This window comes from Rhinoraja longicauda, chromosome 34, assembly GCF_053455715.1.
Source record: "Rhinoraja longicauda isolate Sanriku21f chromosome 34, sRhiLon1.1, whole genome shotgun sequence".
Lineage (NCBI taxonomy): Eukaryota > Metazoa > Chordata > Chondrichthyes > Rajiformes > Arhynchobatidae > Rhinoraja > Rhinoraja longicauda.
Window position 1 is genome coordinate 11,580,347 of NC_135986.1, and position 20,346 is coordinate 11,600,692.

The window sequence follows — 20,346 nt, forward strand, 5'->3', positions numbered from 1 at the left end:
CTAATAGGAACCTGTGGGGCAACCTTTTCACACAGAAGGTGGTGGGTGTATGGAACGAACTGCCGGAGGAGGTAGTTGAGGCAGGTACTTTAATAACATTTAAAAGACATTTGGACAAGTACATGGATAGGAAAGATTTGGAGGGATCCGGGCCAAACGTGACCATGTGGGTCTAAGTTTAGATAAGTTTAGTTTATTGTCACGTGTACCGAGGTACAGTGAAAAGCTTTTCTTGCGTGCTAACTAATGAGTCTGAAGAAGGATCTCGATCCAAGACGTCACCTATCCATGTCCTCCAGAGATACAGTTTTGGTCTCCTAATCTTAGGAAAGACATTCTAGCCTTAGAGGGAGTACAGAGAAGGTTCACCAGATTGATGCCTGGGATGGCAGGACTTTCATATGAAGAAAGACTGGATAGACTCGGCTTGTACTCGCTGGAATTTAGAAGACTGAGGGGGGATCTTATAGACACATATAAAATTCTTAAGGGGTTGGAGAGGCTAGATGCGGGAAGATTGTTCCCGATGTTGGGGAAGTCCAGAACCAGGGGTCACAGCTTAAGGATAAGGGGGAAGTCTTTTAGGACCGAGATGAGAAAACATTTCTTCACACAGAGAGTGGTGAATCTGTGGAATTCTCTGCCACAGAAGGTAGTTGAGGCCAGTTCATTGGCTATATTTAAGAGGGAGTTAGATGTGGCCCTTGTGGCTAAAGGGATCAGGGGGTATGGAGAGAAGGCAGGTACGGGATACTTAGTTGGATGATCAGCCATGATCATATTGAATGGCGGTGCAGGCTCGAAGGGCCGAATGGTCTACTCCTGCACCTATTTTCTATGTTTCTATGCTGCCGGACCCGTTGAGTTACTCCAGCACTCTGTGTCCTTTTAGGACTGGTGAAGATGGGGCATCATGGGGCAAGTCGGGCCGAAGGGCCTGACTCCACACTGAATGACTCGAGGACTATGTTTCACAACCCCGTATTAAACCCACTACTTTATTAACGATTTCTGATCACGTTTTTTCACTCTGCAGACTATTCTTCATTAAATTCCTGTTTTTCTTTTTTTAATCCAGACGCATCTATGTTTTGTCCATTATTAAATCCCATTGTGCCATTTAACGTAACCAAGTGAAGTCCCATTGACACTGCCCCCTTGCGATTCATTTTGCAATTTATTCTACATCTGCCAGAGGAAGTTTAATTTAGTTTAGAGATACAGCGTGGAAACAGGCCCTTTCGGCCCACCGGGTCCACGCCGACCAGCGATCCCCGCACACTAACACTATCCTACACCCACTAGGGACAATTTTTACATTTACCAAGCCAATGAATCTACAAACCCGTACGCCTTTGGAGTGTGGGAGGAAACCGAAGATCTCGGAGAAAACCCACGCAGGTCACGGGGTGAACGTACAAACTCCGTACAGACGGCACCAAATCCGGGTTTCTGGCGCTGTGAGGCAGCAGCTCTGCCCACTGCGCCACCGTGCCGCCCTAGAATGTAAAACTCTTTCTTTCACTCGATGACTGCCCCTTTAAACCAACAATGTCTACATCAGTTGGAAAACCTGCAGCCAAAATCTTGCATTAATTTATGCCAGAGTACAATTATTATTTTTTATTGACTGGAAAGTTTGAGTTTTTTGGCCAAGTTTGCATTTCTGGACAACCCCATTTTTCTAAAAAGAGCAAATTTCCATGTGCCCTGTTGACCGTAAGATACAGGATCAAAAATTAGGCCGAAGATAGACACAAAGCGCTGGAGTAACTCAGCGGGTCAGGCAACATCTCTGGAGAGAAGGAATGGGTGACGTTTCGGGTCGAGACCCTTCTTCAGACTGAGAGTCTGAGGGGGAAAGGGAAATGAGAGATAGAGACGGTGATGTTTAGAGAGGTATAGAACAAATGAATTAAAGACAAGCAAAAAAAGTAACGATGATAAAGGGAACAGGCCATTGTTAGCTGAGGGCTAGGTGAAAACGAGTTACAGACAATGAGACTCAACAAGACGACTTTGAAGATGGTTGGGTGGTGGGGGGGGGGAGGGGTTGGAGAGGGAGGGGGGATGCAAGGGTTACTTGAAGTTAGAGAAATCAATATTCATACGCAAGCTGCCCAGAATGAAACCTCTGTTCTAGTGGACAGAGGTCCTAGGGTGTCGGAGGAACTGAAGGAAATTCACATTAGGCAGGAAATGGTGTTGGGTAGACTGATGGGACTGAAGGCTGATAAATCCCCAGGGCCTGATGGTCTGCATCCCAGGGTACATAAGGAGGTGGCTCGAGAAATCGTGGACGCATTGGTGATCATTTTCCAATGTTCCATAGATTCAGGATCAGTTCCTGTGGATTGGAGGGTAGCTAATGTTGTCCCACTTTTTAAGAAAGGAGGGAGAGAGAAAACGGGAAATTATAGACCAGTTAGTCTGACATCAGTGGTGGGGAAGATGCTGGAGTCAATTATAAAAGAAGAAATTGCGGAGCATTTGGATAGCAGTAACAGGATCGTTCCGAGTCAGCATGGATTTACGAAGGGGAAATCATGCTTGACTAATCTTCTGGAATTTTTTGAGGATGTAACTAGGAAAATGGACAGGGGATGTGGTGTACCTTGACTTTCAGAAAGCCACACAGGAGATTAGTGGGCAAAATTAGAGCACATGGTATTGGGGGTAGGGTACTGACATGGATAGAAAATTGGTTGTCAGACAGGAAACAAAGAGTAGGGATTAACGGGTCCCTTTCGGAATGACAGGCAGTGACTAGTGGGGTACCGCAAGGTTCGGTGTTGGGACCGCAGCTATTCACAATATACATTAATGACTTGGATGAAGGGAATAACATGAATGAATAACATTAAAAATAACATTAAAAATGAATAACATTAACAAATTTGCAGATGACACTAAGCTGGGTGGCAGTGTGAACTGTTGCCTGATAACAGCTGGGAAGAAACTGTCCCTGAATCTGTAGGTGTGCGTGTTCACACATCTTTTCCTCTTGCCCGATGGGAGAGGGGAATAGAGGGAGTGGCCGGGGTGAGACTGGTCCTTGATGATGCTGCTGGCCTTGCCGAGGCAGCGTGAGGTGTAGATGGAGTCGGTGGGAGGGAGGTTGGTGTGTGATGGTCTGGGCTGCTGGCCTTGCCGAGGCAGCGCGAGGTGTAGATGGAGTCGGTGGGAGAGAGGTTGGTGTGTGATGGTCTGGGCTGCTGGCCTTGCCGAGGCAGCGTGAGGTGTAGATGGAGTCGGTGGGAGAGAGGTTGGTGTGTGATGGTCTGGGCTGCTGGCCTTGCCGAGGCAGCGTGAGGTGTAGATGGAGTCAGTGGGTGAGAGGTTGGTGTGTGATGGTCTGGGCTGCTGGCCTTGCCGAGGCAGCGTGAGGTGTAGATGGAGTCGGTGGGAGAGAGGTTGGTGTGTGATGGTCTGGGCTGCTGGCCTTGCCGAGGCAGCTGGCACCTATTTGAGTTGTGACTGCGAGGAGATGTGGCATTTTTATCTTGACTACAAGTCAAGTCAAGTCAAGTTTATTTGTCACATACACATACACGATGTGCAGTGAAATGAAAGTGGCAATGTCTGCGGATTGTGCAAAAAAAGAATTACAGTTACAGCATATAAATTAAAGTTGATACAGAAAAGACAAAAGTTAGTCCCTGGAGTTATAAAAGTTAACAGTCCTGACGGCCTGTGGGAAGAAACTCCGTCTCATCCTCTCTGTTTTCACAGCGTGACTGCGGAGGCGTTTGCCTGACTGTAGCAGCTGGAACAGTCCGTTGCTGGGGTGGTAGGGGTCCCCCATAATGTTGCTGGCTCTGGATCTGCACCTCCTGATGTATAGGTCCTGCAGGGGGGGCGAGTGTATTTCGCATGGTGCGTTCAGCTGAACGCACTACTCTCCGCAGAGCCTTCCTGTCCTGGGCAGAGCTGTTCCCAAACCAGATTGTGATGTTGCCAGACAGGATGCTCTCTACAGCCCCAGAGTAGAAGCACTGAAGGATCCTCAGAGACACTCTGAATTTCCTCAGCTGTCCAAGGTGGTAAAGGCGCTGCTTTGCCTTACGCACCAGTGCGGCAATGTGTGTTGTCCATGACAGATCCTCTGTGATGTGGACTCCCAGGTGAACAGCTGTGACACGTGATAAATCGGGTCAGTAAGAGGAAAGTGACATTGCTTTTGGAGGCAGGTGATAGTTCAGTTTACTTTACTGTCGCGTGCACCGAGATACAGTGAAAAGGTTTTGTTGTGTGCTAGCCTCTTGAGAAAGATTGCCTCAACATTTGGCCCATTTAGTCTACTCCATTCAATCATGGCTGATCTATCTCTCCCGCTCAACCCCATTCTCCTGCCTTCTCCCCATAACCCCCGACACCCGCACTAATCAAGTATCTGTCAATTTCCACCTTGACAATATCTATTGTCTTGGCCTCCACAGCCATCTGTGGCAATGAATTCCACAGATTCACCGCCCTCTGACTAAAGAAATTCTTCCCCATCTCCTTCCTAAAGGTACATCCTTTAATTCTGAGGCTGTGGCCTCTGGTCCTGGACTCTCCCACTAGTGGGAGAGTCTAGATTATTAAGGGGTTGGACACGTTAGAGGCAGGAAACACGTTCCCAATGTTGGGGGAGTCCAGAACAAGGGGCCACAGTTTAACAATAAAGGGTAGGCCATTTAGAACTGAGATGAGGAAAATCTTTTTCAGTCAGAGAGTTGTGAATCTGTGGAATTCTCTGCCTCAGAAGGCAGTGGAGGCCAATTCTCTGAGTGCTTTCAAGAGAGAGCTAGATAGAGCTCTTAAGGATAGCGGAGTCAGGGGGTATGGGGAGAAGGCAGGAAATAGGTACTGATTGGGAATGATCAGCCATGATCACATTGAATGGCGGTGCTGGATCGAAGGGCCGAATGGCCTCCTGCACCTATTGTTTATTGTCTATCAAATTGGATGGTGGTGGTAGCTCGAAGGGCTGAATGGCCTCCTCCTGCACCTATTTTCTATGTTTCCAATAGACAATAGGTGCAGGAGTGGGCCATTCGGCCCTTCGAGCCAGCACCGCCATTCAATGTGATCATGGCTGATCATTCTCAATCAGTACCCCGTTCCTGCTTTCTCCCCATACCCCCTGACTCCGCTATCCTTAAGAGCTCTATCTAGCTCTCTCTTGAATGTATTCAGAGAATTGGCCTCCACTGCCCTCTGAGGCAGAGAATTCCACAGATTCACAACTCTCTGACTAAAAACGTTTTTCCTCATTTCTGTTCTAAATGGCCTACCCCTTATTCTTAAACTGTGGCCCCTGGTTCTGGACTCCCAACATTGGGAACATGTTTCCTGCCTCTATCATGTCCAACCCCTTAATAATCTTATACGTTTTGATAAGATCCCCTCTCATCCTTCTAAATTCCAGTGTATACAAACCTAGTCGCTCTAGTCTTTCAACATATGACAGTCCCGCCATTCCGGGAACTAACCTAGTAAACCTACGCTGCACGCCCTCAATAGCAAGAATATCCTTCCTCAAATTTGGAGACCAAAACTGCACACAGTACTCCAGGTGCGGTCTCACTAGGGCCCTGTACAACTGCAGAAGGACCTCTTTGCTCCTATACTCAACTCCTCTCGTTATGAATGCCAACATTCCATTGGCTTTCTTCACTGCCTGCTGTACCTGCATGCTTCCTTTCAGTGACTGATGCACTAAGACACCAAGATCTCGTTGTACGTCCCCTTTTCCTAACTTGACACCATTCAAATAATAATCTGCCTTCCTATTCTTACCACCAAAGTGGATAACCTCACACTTATCCACATTAAACTGCATCTGCCATGCATCCGCCCACTCACACAACCTGTCCAAGTCACCCTGCAACCTCATAGCATCTCCCTCACAGTTCACACTGCCACCTAGCTTTGTATCATCGGCAAATTTGCTAATGGTACTTTTAATCCCTTCATCCAAGTCATTGATGTATATTGTAAATAGCTGCGGTCCCAACACCGAGCCTTGCGGTACCCCACTAGTCACTGCCTGCCATTCTGAAAGGGACCCATTTATCCCCACTCTTTGCTTTCTGTCTGTCAACCAACTTTCTATCCATGTCAGTACCCTACCTCCAATACCATGTGCTCTAATTTTGCCCACCAATCTCCTATGTGGAACCTTGTCGAAGGCTTTCTGAAAGTCGAGGTACACCACATCCACCGGCTCTCCCCTGTCAATTTTCCTAGTTACATCCTCAAAAAATTCCAGTAGATTAGTCAAGCATGATTTCCCCTTCGTAAATCCATGCTGACTCGGAACGATCCTGTTACTGCGATCCAAATGCTCCGCAATTTCGTCTTTTATAATTGACTCCAGCATCTTCCCCACCACTGATGTCAGACTAACTGGTCTATAATTTCCCGTTTTCTCTCTCCCTCCTTTCTTGAAAAGTGGGATAACATTAGCTACCCTACAATCCACAGGAACTGACCCGGAATCTATAGAACATTGGAAAATAATCACTAATGCGTCCACAATTTCTAGAGCCACCTCCTTAAGCACCCTGGGATGCAGACCATCAGGCCCTGGGGATTTATCAGCCTTGAGTCCCATCAGTCTACCCAAAACTTTTTCCTGCCTAATGTGGATTTCCTCCAGTTCCTCTGTCACCCTAGGATCTCTGGCCACTAGAACATCTGGGAGATTGTTTGTATCCTCCTCAGTGAAGACAGATCCAAAGTACCGGTTCAACTCTTCTGCCATTTCCTTGTTCCCCATAATAAATTCCCCTGCTTCTGTCTTCAAGGGACCCACATTTGCCTTGACTATTTTTTTCCTCTTCACATACCTAAAAAAGCTTTTGCTATCCTCCTTTATATTATTGGCTAGTTTACCCTCGTACCTCATCTTTTCTCCCCGTATTGCCTTTTTAGTTAACTTCTGTTGCTCTTTAAAAGAGTCCCAATCCTCTGGCTTCCCACTCTTATTTGCTATGTTATACTTCTTCCCTTTTATTTGTATGTTGTCCTTGACTTCCCTTGTCAGCCACGGGTGCCTCTTACTCCCCTTGGAATCTTTCCTCCTCTTTGGGATAAATTGATCCTGCAACTTCTGCATTATTCCCCGCCACAGTTCTTTAAAAAAACTCCAAAGAAGTGGAACACCAACTGAGGGAAGGGGGTAGTGGAAAAACAAATTAAAAGTGGTGGATGTTTGAAGACAGGGAACCCAAAGGGGGGGTGATGCTGCCTTTGATATTGGCAGCAGGTAATTACAGGAAGTATAAAAAGGTACCAGGTTGAAAATTGAAGCCAGGTTTGTGTTCTGAAGGCAACACAGCATGGTCTCGCCTTGTAACTCTTAATTGGGAAGAACAAGGGCTGCAGAAGAGAAAGACTGGCCGTATTAAACCCTTGGCGCCTCTCTCTCTCTTGTCTTCCAGCTTCCAGTCAGCGTCTACGAGTCTGTCATTGATATCATCGTCGGAGAGGTAAGTGAATTCATTGTTTGTTTCCGAGAAAATCAAAAATAAACTGTTCAGAATTTTTTTTAAAACATACATTGCACAAGGGCTGTGCTGAAACTCTTCCGACATTCTCGGAGGCTGTTCATTAGCGTCATGTTTGATCTGGAGAGAAGGAATGGGTGCTCTCTCTCCATCCCTCACCCACCCAAGTCACACCAGCTTCTCCTTCTCACCTAGCAAGCAGCTAACCATGGCGTGTTTCCTTTATCATTTTTACCTTTCGTTTTGCATTCCTTCCATTCATTTTGTTCCATGTCTCTACATCATCGTCTATATCTCTCTCCTTTCCCTTTTCCGCCACTTTCAGTCTGAAGAAGAGTCACGGCCCGTTCATAGAAACATAGAAAGGAGTTGGCCATTCGGCTCTTCGAGCCAGCACCGCCATTCAATATGATACAATACAATACAATACAATACAATACAATGATCATGGCTGATCATCCACAATCAGTACCCCGTTCCTGCTTTCTCCCCATATCCCTTGATTCGATTAGCCCCAAGAGCTAAATCTAACTCTCTCTTGAAAACTTCCAGTGAATCGGCCTCCACTGCCTTCTGCGGCAGAGAATCCCACAGATTCACAACTCTCTGGGTGAAAAGGTTTTTCCTCATCTCAATCCTAAATGGCCGAGCCCTTATTCTTAAACTGTGTGGCCCCTGGTTCTGGACTCCCCCAACATGGGGAACATTTTCCCTGCATCGAACCTGTCCAATTCCTTAAGAATGTTTTTTTTTCTTTCTATAAGATCCCCTCTCATCCTTCTACATTCCAGTGAATATAAGCCCAGGCGACCCATTCTTTCATCGTATGTCAGTCCCGCCATCCCGGGAATTAACCTGGTGAACCTACGCTTCTCTCCTGAGATGCTGCCTGTGTGTTACTCCAGCATTTTGTGTCTTATCTTCGGTTTTAACAAGCACCTGCAGTTCCTTCCTGCACATTATACCCTCATGTGGCACCATTGCGATGATTTCCATGCGTCAGCCCTTGGGCTGTGCTTGATCGGACTTTACTGGCTTCACCTTGCACTAAACGTTACTCCATTATCGTGTATAACGTAGGATCAACAACCTCAGGTAACAGGAAGGCCGGCTCCATCCTGGGGGCTGGAGTTGGAGTTGGATTCACAGGGGGGTGGTCTCGGAGGGGAGGGCGCTCCTCAAACTGCAGTGCATCCTGGGACAATACAGCTCACCCCCTCCCCGTGACACACTGGCCAACCTGAGGAGCACCTACAGCAACAGACTGGTCCCACCAAGATCCAGCACACAACGCCACAGGAGATCCTTCTTCCCTGTGGCTACCAAACCGTACAACTCCTCCCCCTTCTGCCGTGGGGTGGACTGAGACTGACGCGACCCTCCCCCCTCAATCTGTGCACATCCCCAATCCTTTCCTCTCATCACTTTAAATTTCATATTTCATGTACTTTTTTTTGCCCGGCCTGTTTCCGCGCTGCATCTCTAAAACTAAACCAAACAAAACATAAGCAGGTTTGGAGGGATCTGCACCAAACGCAGGCAGTGTAGCTGGGACATGGTGGCCGGTGTGGGCAAGTTGGGCCGATGTTTCCACGCCGCATCACTCTGTGACTCTGACCGGCCGCTGGGAACATTTGCCGATGGTGGACGAGCCTCGCACTCAGCTCTGTTTCTCTCCTGTGTCCAGGCCACCGTGCTGTTTGCCGAGCTGACCTACACGCTGGCCACCGAAGAGGCCGAGCGCATCGGGGTGGACCACGTGGCCCGCATGACGGCCACTGGCACGGGCGAGAACTCCACAGGCAAGGGCTGCCCGGCACGGCACGGCCTGGCACGGCATGGCATGGGGGGGCAAGGGCGGGCATCACTGAGTACACTTCTCTACTCAGTACTCTGACTGATGAAGGCCAATGTGCCCAAAGCCCTTATTGACCACCCTGTCCATCTGTGACACTCACCTCCACAACATCCTCCTTAATCTTTCCAGCTTGACAACATCTTTCCTATACCAAGAGATTCAAGATCAACAGGGAGTGTTGTAAAGCAGAGGGATCTAGGAATGCAGGTACATAGTTCCATGAAAGTGGAGTCACAGGTAGACAGGGAGTGTTGTAGAGCAGAGGGATCTAGGAATACAGGTACATAGATCCCTGAAAGTGGTGTCACAGGTAGACAGGGAGTGTTGTAGAGCAGAAGGATCTAGGAGTGCAGGAACACAGTTCCATGAAAGTAGGGTCCCAGGCTGACAGGGAGTGTTGTAAAGCAGAGGGATCTAGGAGTGCAGGTACATAGTTCCCTGAAAGTGGTGTCACAGGTAGACAGGGAGTGTTGTAGAGCAGAGGGATCTAGGAGTGCAGGTACACAGATCCATGAAAGTTGTCAGGTAGACAGGGAGTGTTGTAGAGCAGAGATATCTAGGAGTACAGGTACACAGATCCATGAAAGTGGTGCCACAGGTAGATAGGCTGGACCCTTCTTCAGACCTATATCCACCTTTACCCGTCTGAAGCAGGGTCTTGAGCTGAAACATCACGCATTCCTTCCCCACACAGATTGCTCTTGGTGGCCCTCCCACACTGGGTCCCCCTTTGTTCTGGGTGGCCCCTCTCCCCCCCATGCCAGGTCCCCCATTGTTGGCAGCGGTGCGTCCGACCACCGGCCCGTAAACCCCGGCCTCGGTGGCATGTGGGCACACGGGGAGGTAACGGACGTGGGCCGAAACGCCGACACATTTCTAAAGTCGTTTACCTCGACCCCAAACAAACCGTCTCGATCTCAACCGCCGCCGGGTCCCCTCCCCCGCGGCGCCCACCCTCAGCCGCGTGCTGTGACCCCGCCTTGCGTGCCGCGCGGTAACCTTGCTGCGACTCGCCTCCCCCCTGCTGACGCTCCGCATTCTCTCCATCCCCCCCACCCCCCCCCCTCACAGTGGCCGAGCACCTGATCGCCCAGCACAGCGCCATCAAGATGCTGCACAGTCGCGTGCGGGTGATCCTGGACTACGTGAAGGCCGTGGAGTCAGGTAGGAGGTCCCCCACCCACCCTGGGCATGGAGTCAGGTAGGAGGTCCCCCACCCCCTCACCCACCCTGGGCCGTGGAGTCAGGTAGGAGGCCCCACCCTCCTCCCACCCACCCTGGGCCAGGAGTCAGGTAGGAGGTCCCCCACCCTCCCTGGGGCTGTGGAGTCAGGTAGGAGGTCCCCCACCCACCCACCCACCCTGGGCATGGAGTCAGGTAGGAGGTTCCCCCACCCACCCTGGGCTGTGGAGTCAGGTAGGAGGTCCCCCACCCACCCAACCACCCTGGGCATGGAGTCAGGTAGGAGGTCCCCCACCCTCCCTGGGGCTGTGGAGTCAGGTAGGAGGTTCACCACCCTCCCACCCACCCTGGGCCAGGAGTCAGGTAGGAGGTTCCCCCACCCACCATGGGCTGTGGAGTCAGGTAGGAGGCCCCCCACCCTCCCACCCACCCTGGGCCATGGTGTCAGGTAGGAGGTTCCCCCACCCACCCTGGGCTGTGGAGTCAGGTAGGAGGTCCCCCACCCTCCCACCCACCCTGGGCCATGGTGTCAGCTAGGAGGTCCCCCACCCTCCCACCCACCCTGCTCCCATTCCAGACCAAAGCCAGGTGGGCACACCCTCCGTCTCGCACCTCCACAAACGCGCTTCTCCATCCCAACCGGTTACTGTCTCTGTGGAGTATGCACGTTCCTACATTCACACACGTCCCAGCACGGTGGCGCAGCGGTAGAGTCGCTGCCACAGCGCCGGAGACCCGGGTTCCATCCCGACTACGGGCGCTGTCTGTGCGGAGTTTGTACGTTCTCCCCGTGACCTGCGTGGGTTTTCTCCAGAGATCTTCGGTTTCCTCCCACACTCCAAAGACGTGCAGGTTTGTAGGTTAATTGGCTTGGTGTAAATGTAAATTGTCCCCGGTGCATGTAGGATAGTGTTAGTGTGCGGGGATCACTGGTCGGTGCGGACTCGGTGGGCCGAAGGGCCTGTTTCCTCGCTGTATCTCTAAGCTAAACTAGAAATAGGCCGTTCGGCCCATCGAGTCCACTCCACCATTTAATCATGGCTGATCTACCTTTCAACCCCATTCTCCTGCCTTCTCCCCATAACCCTTGGCGCCCGAACTAGCCGAGAATCTGTCAATCTCCGCCTTCAGCCAGTGGCACTGTGGCACAGTGGTAAAGTTGCTGCTCACAGCGCCAGAGACCCGGGTTCCATCCTGACTACGGCTGTACCTCCTTGATGGAGCTCGAACTATCCTTGATTTAACTCGAACTATCCTTGAACTATCCTGGCTTTACCTTGCACTAAATGTTATTCCCTTACCATGTATCTGTACACTGCAAATGGATTGATTGTAATCATGCATTGTCTTTCCGCTGACTGGTTAGCACGCAACAAAAACTTTTCACTGCACCTCGGTACACGTGACAATAAACTAAACTGACAGTAAACAGATGTCTGTGCGGAGTTTGTACCTTCTCCCTGTGACCTGCGTGGGTTTTCTCCGGGTGCTCCGGTTTCATCCCACACGCCAAAGACCTAAAGGTTTGTAGGTTGATTGGCTTTGGTAAAAATTGTGAATTGTCCCTAGTGTGTTGTAGGATAGTGTTAGTGTGCGGGGATCGCTGGTCGGCGCGGACCCGGTGGGCCGAAGGGCCTGTTTCCGCGCTGTATCGCTAAACTGAACTCTCAGCTTGCTCAAAATGGCTTCTTTCTCAAAATGGCCGTTCTTGCCTCGCTCTGATCAATCCCGTGGGCGCTGTTTGCTCTCGCTGTCGCCTGTCGGCCTTAGTGGTCGGTGGGTTGTGTGAGAGAATCAGTTACAGGGATCTGGCTGGAATTGAAAGCTGCCGTGTGGAAACAGGCCCTTCAGCCCATCGAGTCCACGCCGACCATCGATCGCCCTAGTTTAGTTTAAGAAAATAACTGCAGATGCTGGTACAAATCGAAGGTGTTTATTCACAAAATGCTGGAGTAACTCAGCAGGTCAGGCAGCATCTCAGGAGAGAAGGAATGGGTGACGTTTCGGGTCGAGACCCTTCTTCAGACTGATGTCAGTGGGGCGGGACAAAGGAAGGATATAGGTGGAGATAGGAAGACAGTGGGAGATCTGGGAAGGAGGAGGGGAAGAGAGGGACAGAGGAACTATCTAAAGTTGGAGAAATCGATGTTCATACCGCTGGGCTGCAAGCTGCCCAGGCGAAATATGAGGTGCTGTTCCTCCAATTTCCGGTGGGCCTCACTATGGCACTGGAGGAGGCCCATGACAGAAAGGTCAGACTGGGAATGGGAGGGGGAGTTGAAGTGCTCAGCCACCGGGAGATCAGTTTGGCCAACGCGGACCGAGCCCTAGTTTAGTTTATTGTCACGTGTACCGAGCGAGCGAGGCTGAGCGAAGTGCTCTTTGTTGCTCGCTATCCAGTCAGAGGAAAGACCACACATGATCACAATCGGGCCGTCCACAGTGTACAGATACAGGTTTCCCAGCTGCTATCAGGCAACTCAACCAACTGGAGTAGCTGCCTGACAACGCAGATGCAGGATAGAGGGAATGACGTTTAGTACTGGATAATATCCAGAGTCCCACGTTCTCACCCACTCCCCGCACACACACACGGGGGGGCAATTTACAGAGGGACAATTAACACGTCTTTGGGAGGAAACCGGAGCACCCGGAGGAAACCCACGCGGTCGCGGGGATAACGTGCAAACTCCACACACACGCAGAACGTCAGGACGGACCCCGGGATTTCCGCAGCTCTACCTGCTGCGCCACTGTGCCGACCCATCGCAGGGTGGGTGTGGAGGCCTTTGGAGCGGGTGCAGAAGAGGTGAGCTCCAACTAGCTGCCCTGCCCCTCGGTCCATTCTGTGGGTCTTGAGACGGCTGATGGGGCCGGTACTGGAGCCACTGCCTTCATGGCCGTCCAGGTGGATGCCCGAGTGTGTGACATCTTTCACCATGGGGGGGCTGTATGACTTGGGGAAGTGGGGAATGAATGAAAGAGGGGGTGGATAATCGGTGCTTTATTATCACACGTGACATATTCTTTGTTTTGCATACCGTACACAAGTAGAGTTGGCACCTGTCCCGTATTAGCCGGGACATCCCGTATTTTGGGCTAAATTGATTTTCCGCCCTTGTCCCATATTAGGCCCGGACGGTGCTGTAGGCCCAGGCACTGTAGGCCCAGACATTGTAGGCCCGGGGGCCGCTGTAAGCCCGGACACTGTTGGCCCAGGGGGCGCTGTAGGCCCGGACATTGTAGGCCCGGGGGCCGCTGTAATCCCGGACACTATAGGCCCAGGGGGCGCTGTAGTCCCAAACACTGTGGCCCGGGAGCCGCTGTAGTCCCGGACAGTGTCGGCCCGGACAGTGAGGCCCGGACACTGTAGGCCCAGACAGTGTAGGCCGGGAGCCACTGTAGTGCCAGACACTGTTGGCCCAGATACTGTAGGCCCGGACACTGTAGGCCCGGACATTACAGAGGGCCAATTAACCTGCAAAGCCGCACGTGGGAGGAAGCTGAAGCACCCGGCGTGGTCACTGGGAGAACGTGCAAACTCCACACACGTGGAGAGCACCCAACGTCAACAAGGGGCGGCAGGGTCAGACAAGGGGCGGCAGGGTCAGACAAGGGGCGGCAGGGTCAGACAAGGGGCGGCAGGGTCAGACAAGGGGCGGCAGGGTCAGACAAGGGGCGGCAGGGTCAGACAAGGGGCGGCAGGGTCAGACAAGGGGCGGCAGGGTCAGACAAGGGGCGGCAGGGTCAGACAAGGGGCGGCAGGGTCAGACAAGGGGCGGCAGGGTCAGACGAGTGGACAGAGAGGGGGTGGGGGAGTGGACACTAGGGCAGGTGGGATGGGGTCAGCCTTGTGCCTAGGGTCAGACAAGGGGTGGCAGGGTCAGACAAGGGTCGGCAGGGTCAGACGAGTGGACAGAGAGGGGGTGTGGGAGTGGACACTAGGGCAGGTGGGATGGAGGTCAGTGGGATAAAGGAGTGGATGTATTATGGGACTGAGTGGTGCAGCGGTAGAGTTGGTGTTTCACAGCGCCTGTGACCCGGGTTCCATCCTGTCTAGGGGTGCTGTCCGTACGGAGTGTGTGCGTGGGTGATCCTTCTTCAGACCCGCAAAAAGCTGGAGTAGCTCAGCGGGACAGGCGGCGTCTCTGGAGAGAAGGAATGGGTGATGTTTCGGGTCGGGAAATGTCCTCTTCTGAAGAAGAAGGGTCTCGACCCGAAACGTCACCCATTCCTTCTCTCCAGAGACGCCGCCTGTCCCGCTGAGCTACTCCAGCTTTTCGTGTCTTTCTTTGTCGAGACCCTTCTCCGGACTCTGAGGGCTCACGGAATCAAGTGATTGTGGGGAGACAGGGCAGCACGGTGGCACAGCGGGTAGAGTCGCTGCCTTCCAGCACTTGCAGCGCCGGAGACCCGGGTTCAATCCCAATTAGGGGCGCTGCCTGTGCGGAGTTTGTACGTTCTCCCCGTGACCTGCGTGGGTTTTCTCCCAGGTCTCCAGTTTCCTCCCACACTCCAAAGACGTGCAGATTTGTAGGTTAATTGGCTTGGTAAATGTAAATTGTCCCTAGTGTGTGTGGGATAGTGTTAGTGTGCGGGGATCGCTGGTCGGCGCGGACCCGGTGGGCCGAAGGGCCTGTTTCTCTTAATTTAACTAAACTAAACTAAATTAAAACAGGAACAGGAACTAAATTAAAACAGGTACTGATTTTGGATGATCAGCCATGACCGGATTCTCGCGATCCCTGGGATCGTTCTCATAAAAAGTCTCCTACACCCTCTCCAACACCGATCAATGGGAAGTGGAGTTAAACTGAACAGCGGAGTAAAAATGGTCAGCAGCTTGGAGGTCCTACTAGGTTAATTCCCGGAATGGCGAGACTGCCATATGTTGAAAGACTGGAGCGACCAGGCTTGTATACAATGGAATTTAGAAGGATGAGAGGGGATCTTATCAAAACGTATAAGATTATTAAGGGGTTGGACATGTTAGAGGCAGGAAACATGTTCCCAATGTTGGGGGAGTCCAGAACCAGGGGCCACAGTTTAAGAATAAGGGGTCGGCCATTTAGAACTGAGATGAGGAAAAACTTTTTCAGTCAGAGAGTTGTGAATCTGTGGAATTCTCTGCCTCAGAAGGCAGTGGAGGCCAATTTTCTGAATGCATTCAAGAGAGAGCTAGATAGAGCTCTTAAGGATAGCGGAGTCAGGGGGTATGGGGAGAAGACAGGAACGGGGCACTGATTGAGAATGATCAGCCATGATCACATTGAATGGCGGTGCGTACAGGCTCGAAGGGCCGAATGGCCTCCTCCTGCACCTATTGTCTATTGAATGGCGGGCGGTGGCGGCTGGCTGTTTGCTATGTTTCTATGCTCCTGTTGAATTATGTCCTGTCTTGGTGTCTGTGCCAGGTGAGGTGCCGTTCAACCACGAGATCCTGCGAGAAGCCTACGCCCTGTGCCACCGCTTGCCCGTGCTCAGCACCGACAAGTTCAAGACTGACTTCTACGATGTGAGTCTCAGCCCCCTGCCCGAGTAACCTTTAAACAGCTAGCTGGTCGACGCGGACACGGTGGGCTGAAGGGCTTGTTTCCACGCTGTGTCTCTAAACTACACTAAAACTAAATTTAATCAATTATTAATATATATATAATACATTCAATGCAAAACAATACCAAACAAACCCCACCACCAGAATACAAAATCACCCAATTATCCAAGCAAATAACCTTTTTTCAAATTTATTATTTCACAATATAAATTATTATTTAACAAAAATAAATATAACAATAAAATCTGGCGCGGCGGTAGAGTTGCTGCCTTACAGCGAATGCAGCGCGGGAGACTCAGGTTCCATCCCGACTACGGGCGCTGTCTGTACGGAGTTTGTACGTTCTCCCCGTGACCTGCGTGGGTTTTCTCCGAGATCTTCGGTTCCCCCCCCACTCCAAAGACGTACAGGTTTGTAGGTTAATTGCCTTAGTGTATGTGTAAAATTGTCCCGCGTGTGTGTAGGATAATGTTTGTGTGCGGGGATCGCTGGGCGGTGCAGACTCGGTGGGCCGATGGGCCTGTTTCCGCGCGGTATCTCTAAACTAAACTAAAACTAAATTTAATCAATTATTGCTGTGATATCTACAATACAAAACAATACCAAACAAACCCACCACCACAATACAAAATCACCCAATTATCTAAACAAATATTCCCATCATTTTACACTCTTAAACAACTATATTACAATCCTCGAGAGGAATAGATCGGGTAGACGCACAGAGTCTCTTGCCCAGAGTAGGGGAATCGAGGACCAGAGGACATGGGTTCAAGGTGAAAGGGAAAAGATTTAATAGGAATCTGAGGGGTAACTTTTTCACACAGAGGGTGGTGAGTGTATGGAACAAGCTGCCAGAGGAGGTAGTTGAGGCTGGGACTATCCCAATGTTTAAGAAACAGTTGGACAGGTACATGGATAGGACAGGTTTGGAGGGATATGGACCGAGCTCAGGCAGGTGGGACTGGGGTAGCTGGGATATTGTTGGCTGGTGTGGGCAAGTTGGGCTGAAGGGCCCCCGCGGTGCCCAGCGGTCCCAGAGATCCCCCAGGGTGCCCGTGGGCAGCCCGTAGACCCTCTCTGGTGCCGCCCAGGTGCGGACATGACCCCGGAAAAGGGGCAGGCAGCCGGCTCGGGCAGAGCCCTCTTCCGCCTGGCGCCGTGACTCACGGATGGCCAACTTGGCCTGGCCCAGAATGCAACGCGACCAGGACATCTTCAGCCCCCCCCACCCTCTCCCCTTCGCACAGGGTGTCCAAAGATGGTTGTGAAGTGCAGCCAGAAGGCAAGGAGCGGCCCCTTTAGGTATTGGAAGGTCACGCTCTCCATGTACACGTGGAACACAGACTCTGCCAGCCCGCAAACGTGGCGAGTCTGTGCACCGCGAGAGGAACAGGTTGCAGGGGACTCCTCAGTGTAGGACCCTCCACCCCAGGTCCCCGCTGGAGAGGGGCTGAACCCCACCGGGGGACCCCCTCGCGATCAGAAGGCGACACCGACAGACGGTGGACCAGGGCGAGGAAGTGCAGGGCATAGAGGAGGAGCCCGTACAGGACACGCCTCCCTGCGTCTCGGAGGAGGAGGGAGGTGAAGGGTGTCGGGGGGAAAGGCAGCTCAGGTTGTGTGGGACCACCTTCACACCGTGACAGCTCGGCTTCACAACGTCAAACTGCCCGCGGACCACCCGCCCCGAACAACGGCCAGGGAAAGTGTACCCTACACCTACGCCTCCGCTGCCTCACAAGGCCCAGGAAGGTCGTTTACTTCAGTTTAGTGTGGAGATACAGCGCGGAATCAGGCCCTTCGGCCCACCGGGTCCGCGCCGCCCAGCGATCCCCGCACACTAACACTATCCTACACCCACCAGGGACAATTCTTACACTTATACCAAGCCAATTAACCAACAAACCTGCACGTCTTTGGAGTGTGGGAGGAAACCGAAGATCTCGGAGAAAACCCACGCGGGTCACGGGGAGAACGTACAAACTCCGTACAGACAGCGCCCGTGGTCGGGATGGAACCCGGGTCTCCGGCGCTGCGTTCGCTGTAAGGCGGCAACTCTACCGCCGCGCCAACGTGACCGCACTAAATTGTACGCACTAAACGTTACTCCAAAGACGTAAGTTAATAGGTCTGTAGGTTAATTGGTAAAGATTGTAAATTGTCCCGTGTGTGTGTGCAGGAGGGTGTCAGTGTGCGGGGATCGCTGGTTGGCGCGGACACGGTGGGCGGGAGGGCCTCTCATGTCTAATGTCATTCCCTGACCGTGTGCCTGTACGCTGCAAATGGCTCCACTGTAACCGTGCGTAGTCGTTCCGACAACCGGGTGGCGGGCAACAAAAGCGTTTCACTGCACCCCCCCCCCCCCCCGGCTCTTTGGCGCCGAGAGGCGGCAACTCTACCGCTCGCAGTGGTCAGTGGTCAGTAGCTCTCTCCCTCTCTCTCTCTCTCTCTCTCCCCCCACTGCAGCAATGCAATGACGTTGGCCTAATGGCGTACCTGGGCACCATCACCAAGACATGCAACACCATGAACCAGTTTGTCAACAAATTCAACATCCTCTACGACCGCCAGGGCATCGGCCGACGAATGCGCGGCCTCTTCTTCTGAGGCACCGGGAAGGATCTGTACCCATCGCCCGGCCCCTTGTCCCCCCTCCCCCTGTCCCCCTCCCTGTCCCCTGTCCCCATCCCCCAGCCCCCCTCCCCATCATCCCACTGTCCCCATCTCCCAGCCCCCCCCATCCCCCATCGGGACTCTGTTGGGTGGGTGGGCAAGCCAGCCTCCTGATGGTGATTGTTGTGTGAGATTCCCCCCTCCCCTCCCAGCTTCTCCGCTTCCCCCTCCCCTCAAATATACCCCTCTCCCCTCAAACTTAACCCCCTCTCCTCCCCCTCACCTCCCCGCTGCCTGTGCCTCTGGAGAGAGGCTGGTGCCCCCGTGCCACCCCGGCCTGGCACGTTGTTTGCCCACTGTTGGCCTCTGGCTCTGCTGCCTCCTTGTTTGTGACAGGTTACATCTGACCGCGTGTGTGTGTCTTTGTGCCTGCATCTGAGTGTGTGTGTATGTTAAGTTGCAGGATACATCTGACGGTGTGTGTGTCTGTGTCTGTCTGTGTATATGACCATTGACAGGGTACATTTGTGGTGTATGTGTGCGCACGTCTGTGTCTTTGTGTGAGTGTGTGTGTGCAAGTCGTGTCTGTGTGTGTATGCATGTCTGTGTATGTGTGTCTGTGTGTGTGTATGTGTCCAGTGACAGGATCTGGCTGTGTGTGTATGTGTGTGCCAGTCTTGTCTGTGTGTGTGTCCATCTGTGTGTGTGTGTACGCATGTCTGTGTGTGTGTGTGTGTGTGTGTGTGTGTCCAGTGACAGGATCTGGCTGTCTGTGTGAGTGTGTGTGTGTGTGGGTGTGTGTGAGTGTGAGTGTGTATGCATGTCTGTGTGTGTGTGTATGTGTCCAGTGACAGGATCTGGCTATGTGTGTGCCAGTCTTGTCTGTGTGTGTCCATCTGTGTGTGTGTGTGTGTGTACGCATGTCTGTGTATGTGTGTGTCCAGTGACAGGATCTGGCTGTCTGTGTGTGTGTGTGCGTGTGTGTGTGAGTGTGCGTGTGTGAGTGTGTGTATGTCTGTCTTTGTGTTTGTGTGTGATTGTTTTGAATGACAGGTTACATCTGACTGTGTGTGAGTGCGCGTTTGTGAATATGCACAAGAACACGTATGTTCTGTGTGCGTGTGTCCTGCCTTGTACCTGTAGAGCAGGCGTGGAGTTCCGTGTTACACGCCCGGCCCGTGTGCAGTAATAAAGTTGATATGAGTCGCAGTTGCCTGCAGTGAAAGCATCGCATTCCCTGACTGCTCCAGCAATGCAGCCTCTCCGGCCTCAACGCACGCGCGCGCACACACGCACACGCACACACACACACGCACACACACACATAAACACACACATAAACACACGCGCGCGCACACACACACACACACACACATAAACACACGCGCGTGCACATACACACACATAAACACACATACGCGCCCACACACATGCACACGCACACATAAACATACACATGAGCGCGCACATACACACACATAAACACACTCACATAAACACACACACACACAAAGACACACACACACACACACATACAAAGACACACACATAAAGACACACATAAAGACATACATACAAAGACACACACACACATAGACACACAAAGACACGCACGCAGAAAGACCCACACACACACATAA

The 20,346-nt window shown here is 51.9% G+C and overlaps 1 protein-coding gene across 1 annotated transcript in view; it reads left to right on the plus strand.

Annotated features, from left to right (window-relative positions):
* Positions 1-19,909, plus strand: part of cops6 (COP9 signalosome subunit 6) — a 34,596-nt gene extending 14,687 nt beyond the window's left edge. The window contains exons 6-10 of the mRNA XM_078427889.1: positions 7,431-7,478; positions 9,184-9,298; positions 10,426-10,518; positions 15,951-16,051; positions 18,560-19,909. Coding sequence (XP_078284015.1) covers positions 7,431-7,478; positions 9,184-9,298; positions 10,426-10,518; positions 15,951-16,051; positions 18,560-18,700 — 498 coding nt within the window. The 3' untranslated portion in view covers positions 18,701-19,909. The remainder of the gene's footprint in view (positions 1-7,430; positions 7,479-9,183; positions 9,299-10,425; positions 10,519-15,950; positions 16,052-18,559) is intronic.
* Positions 19,910-20,346: the final 437 nt, after the last annotated feature.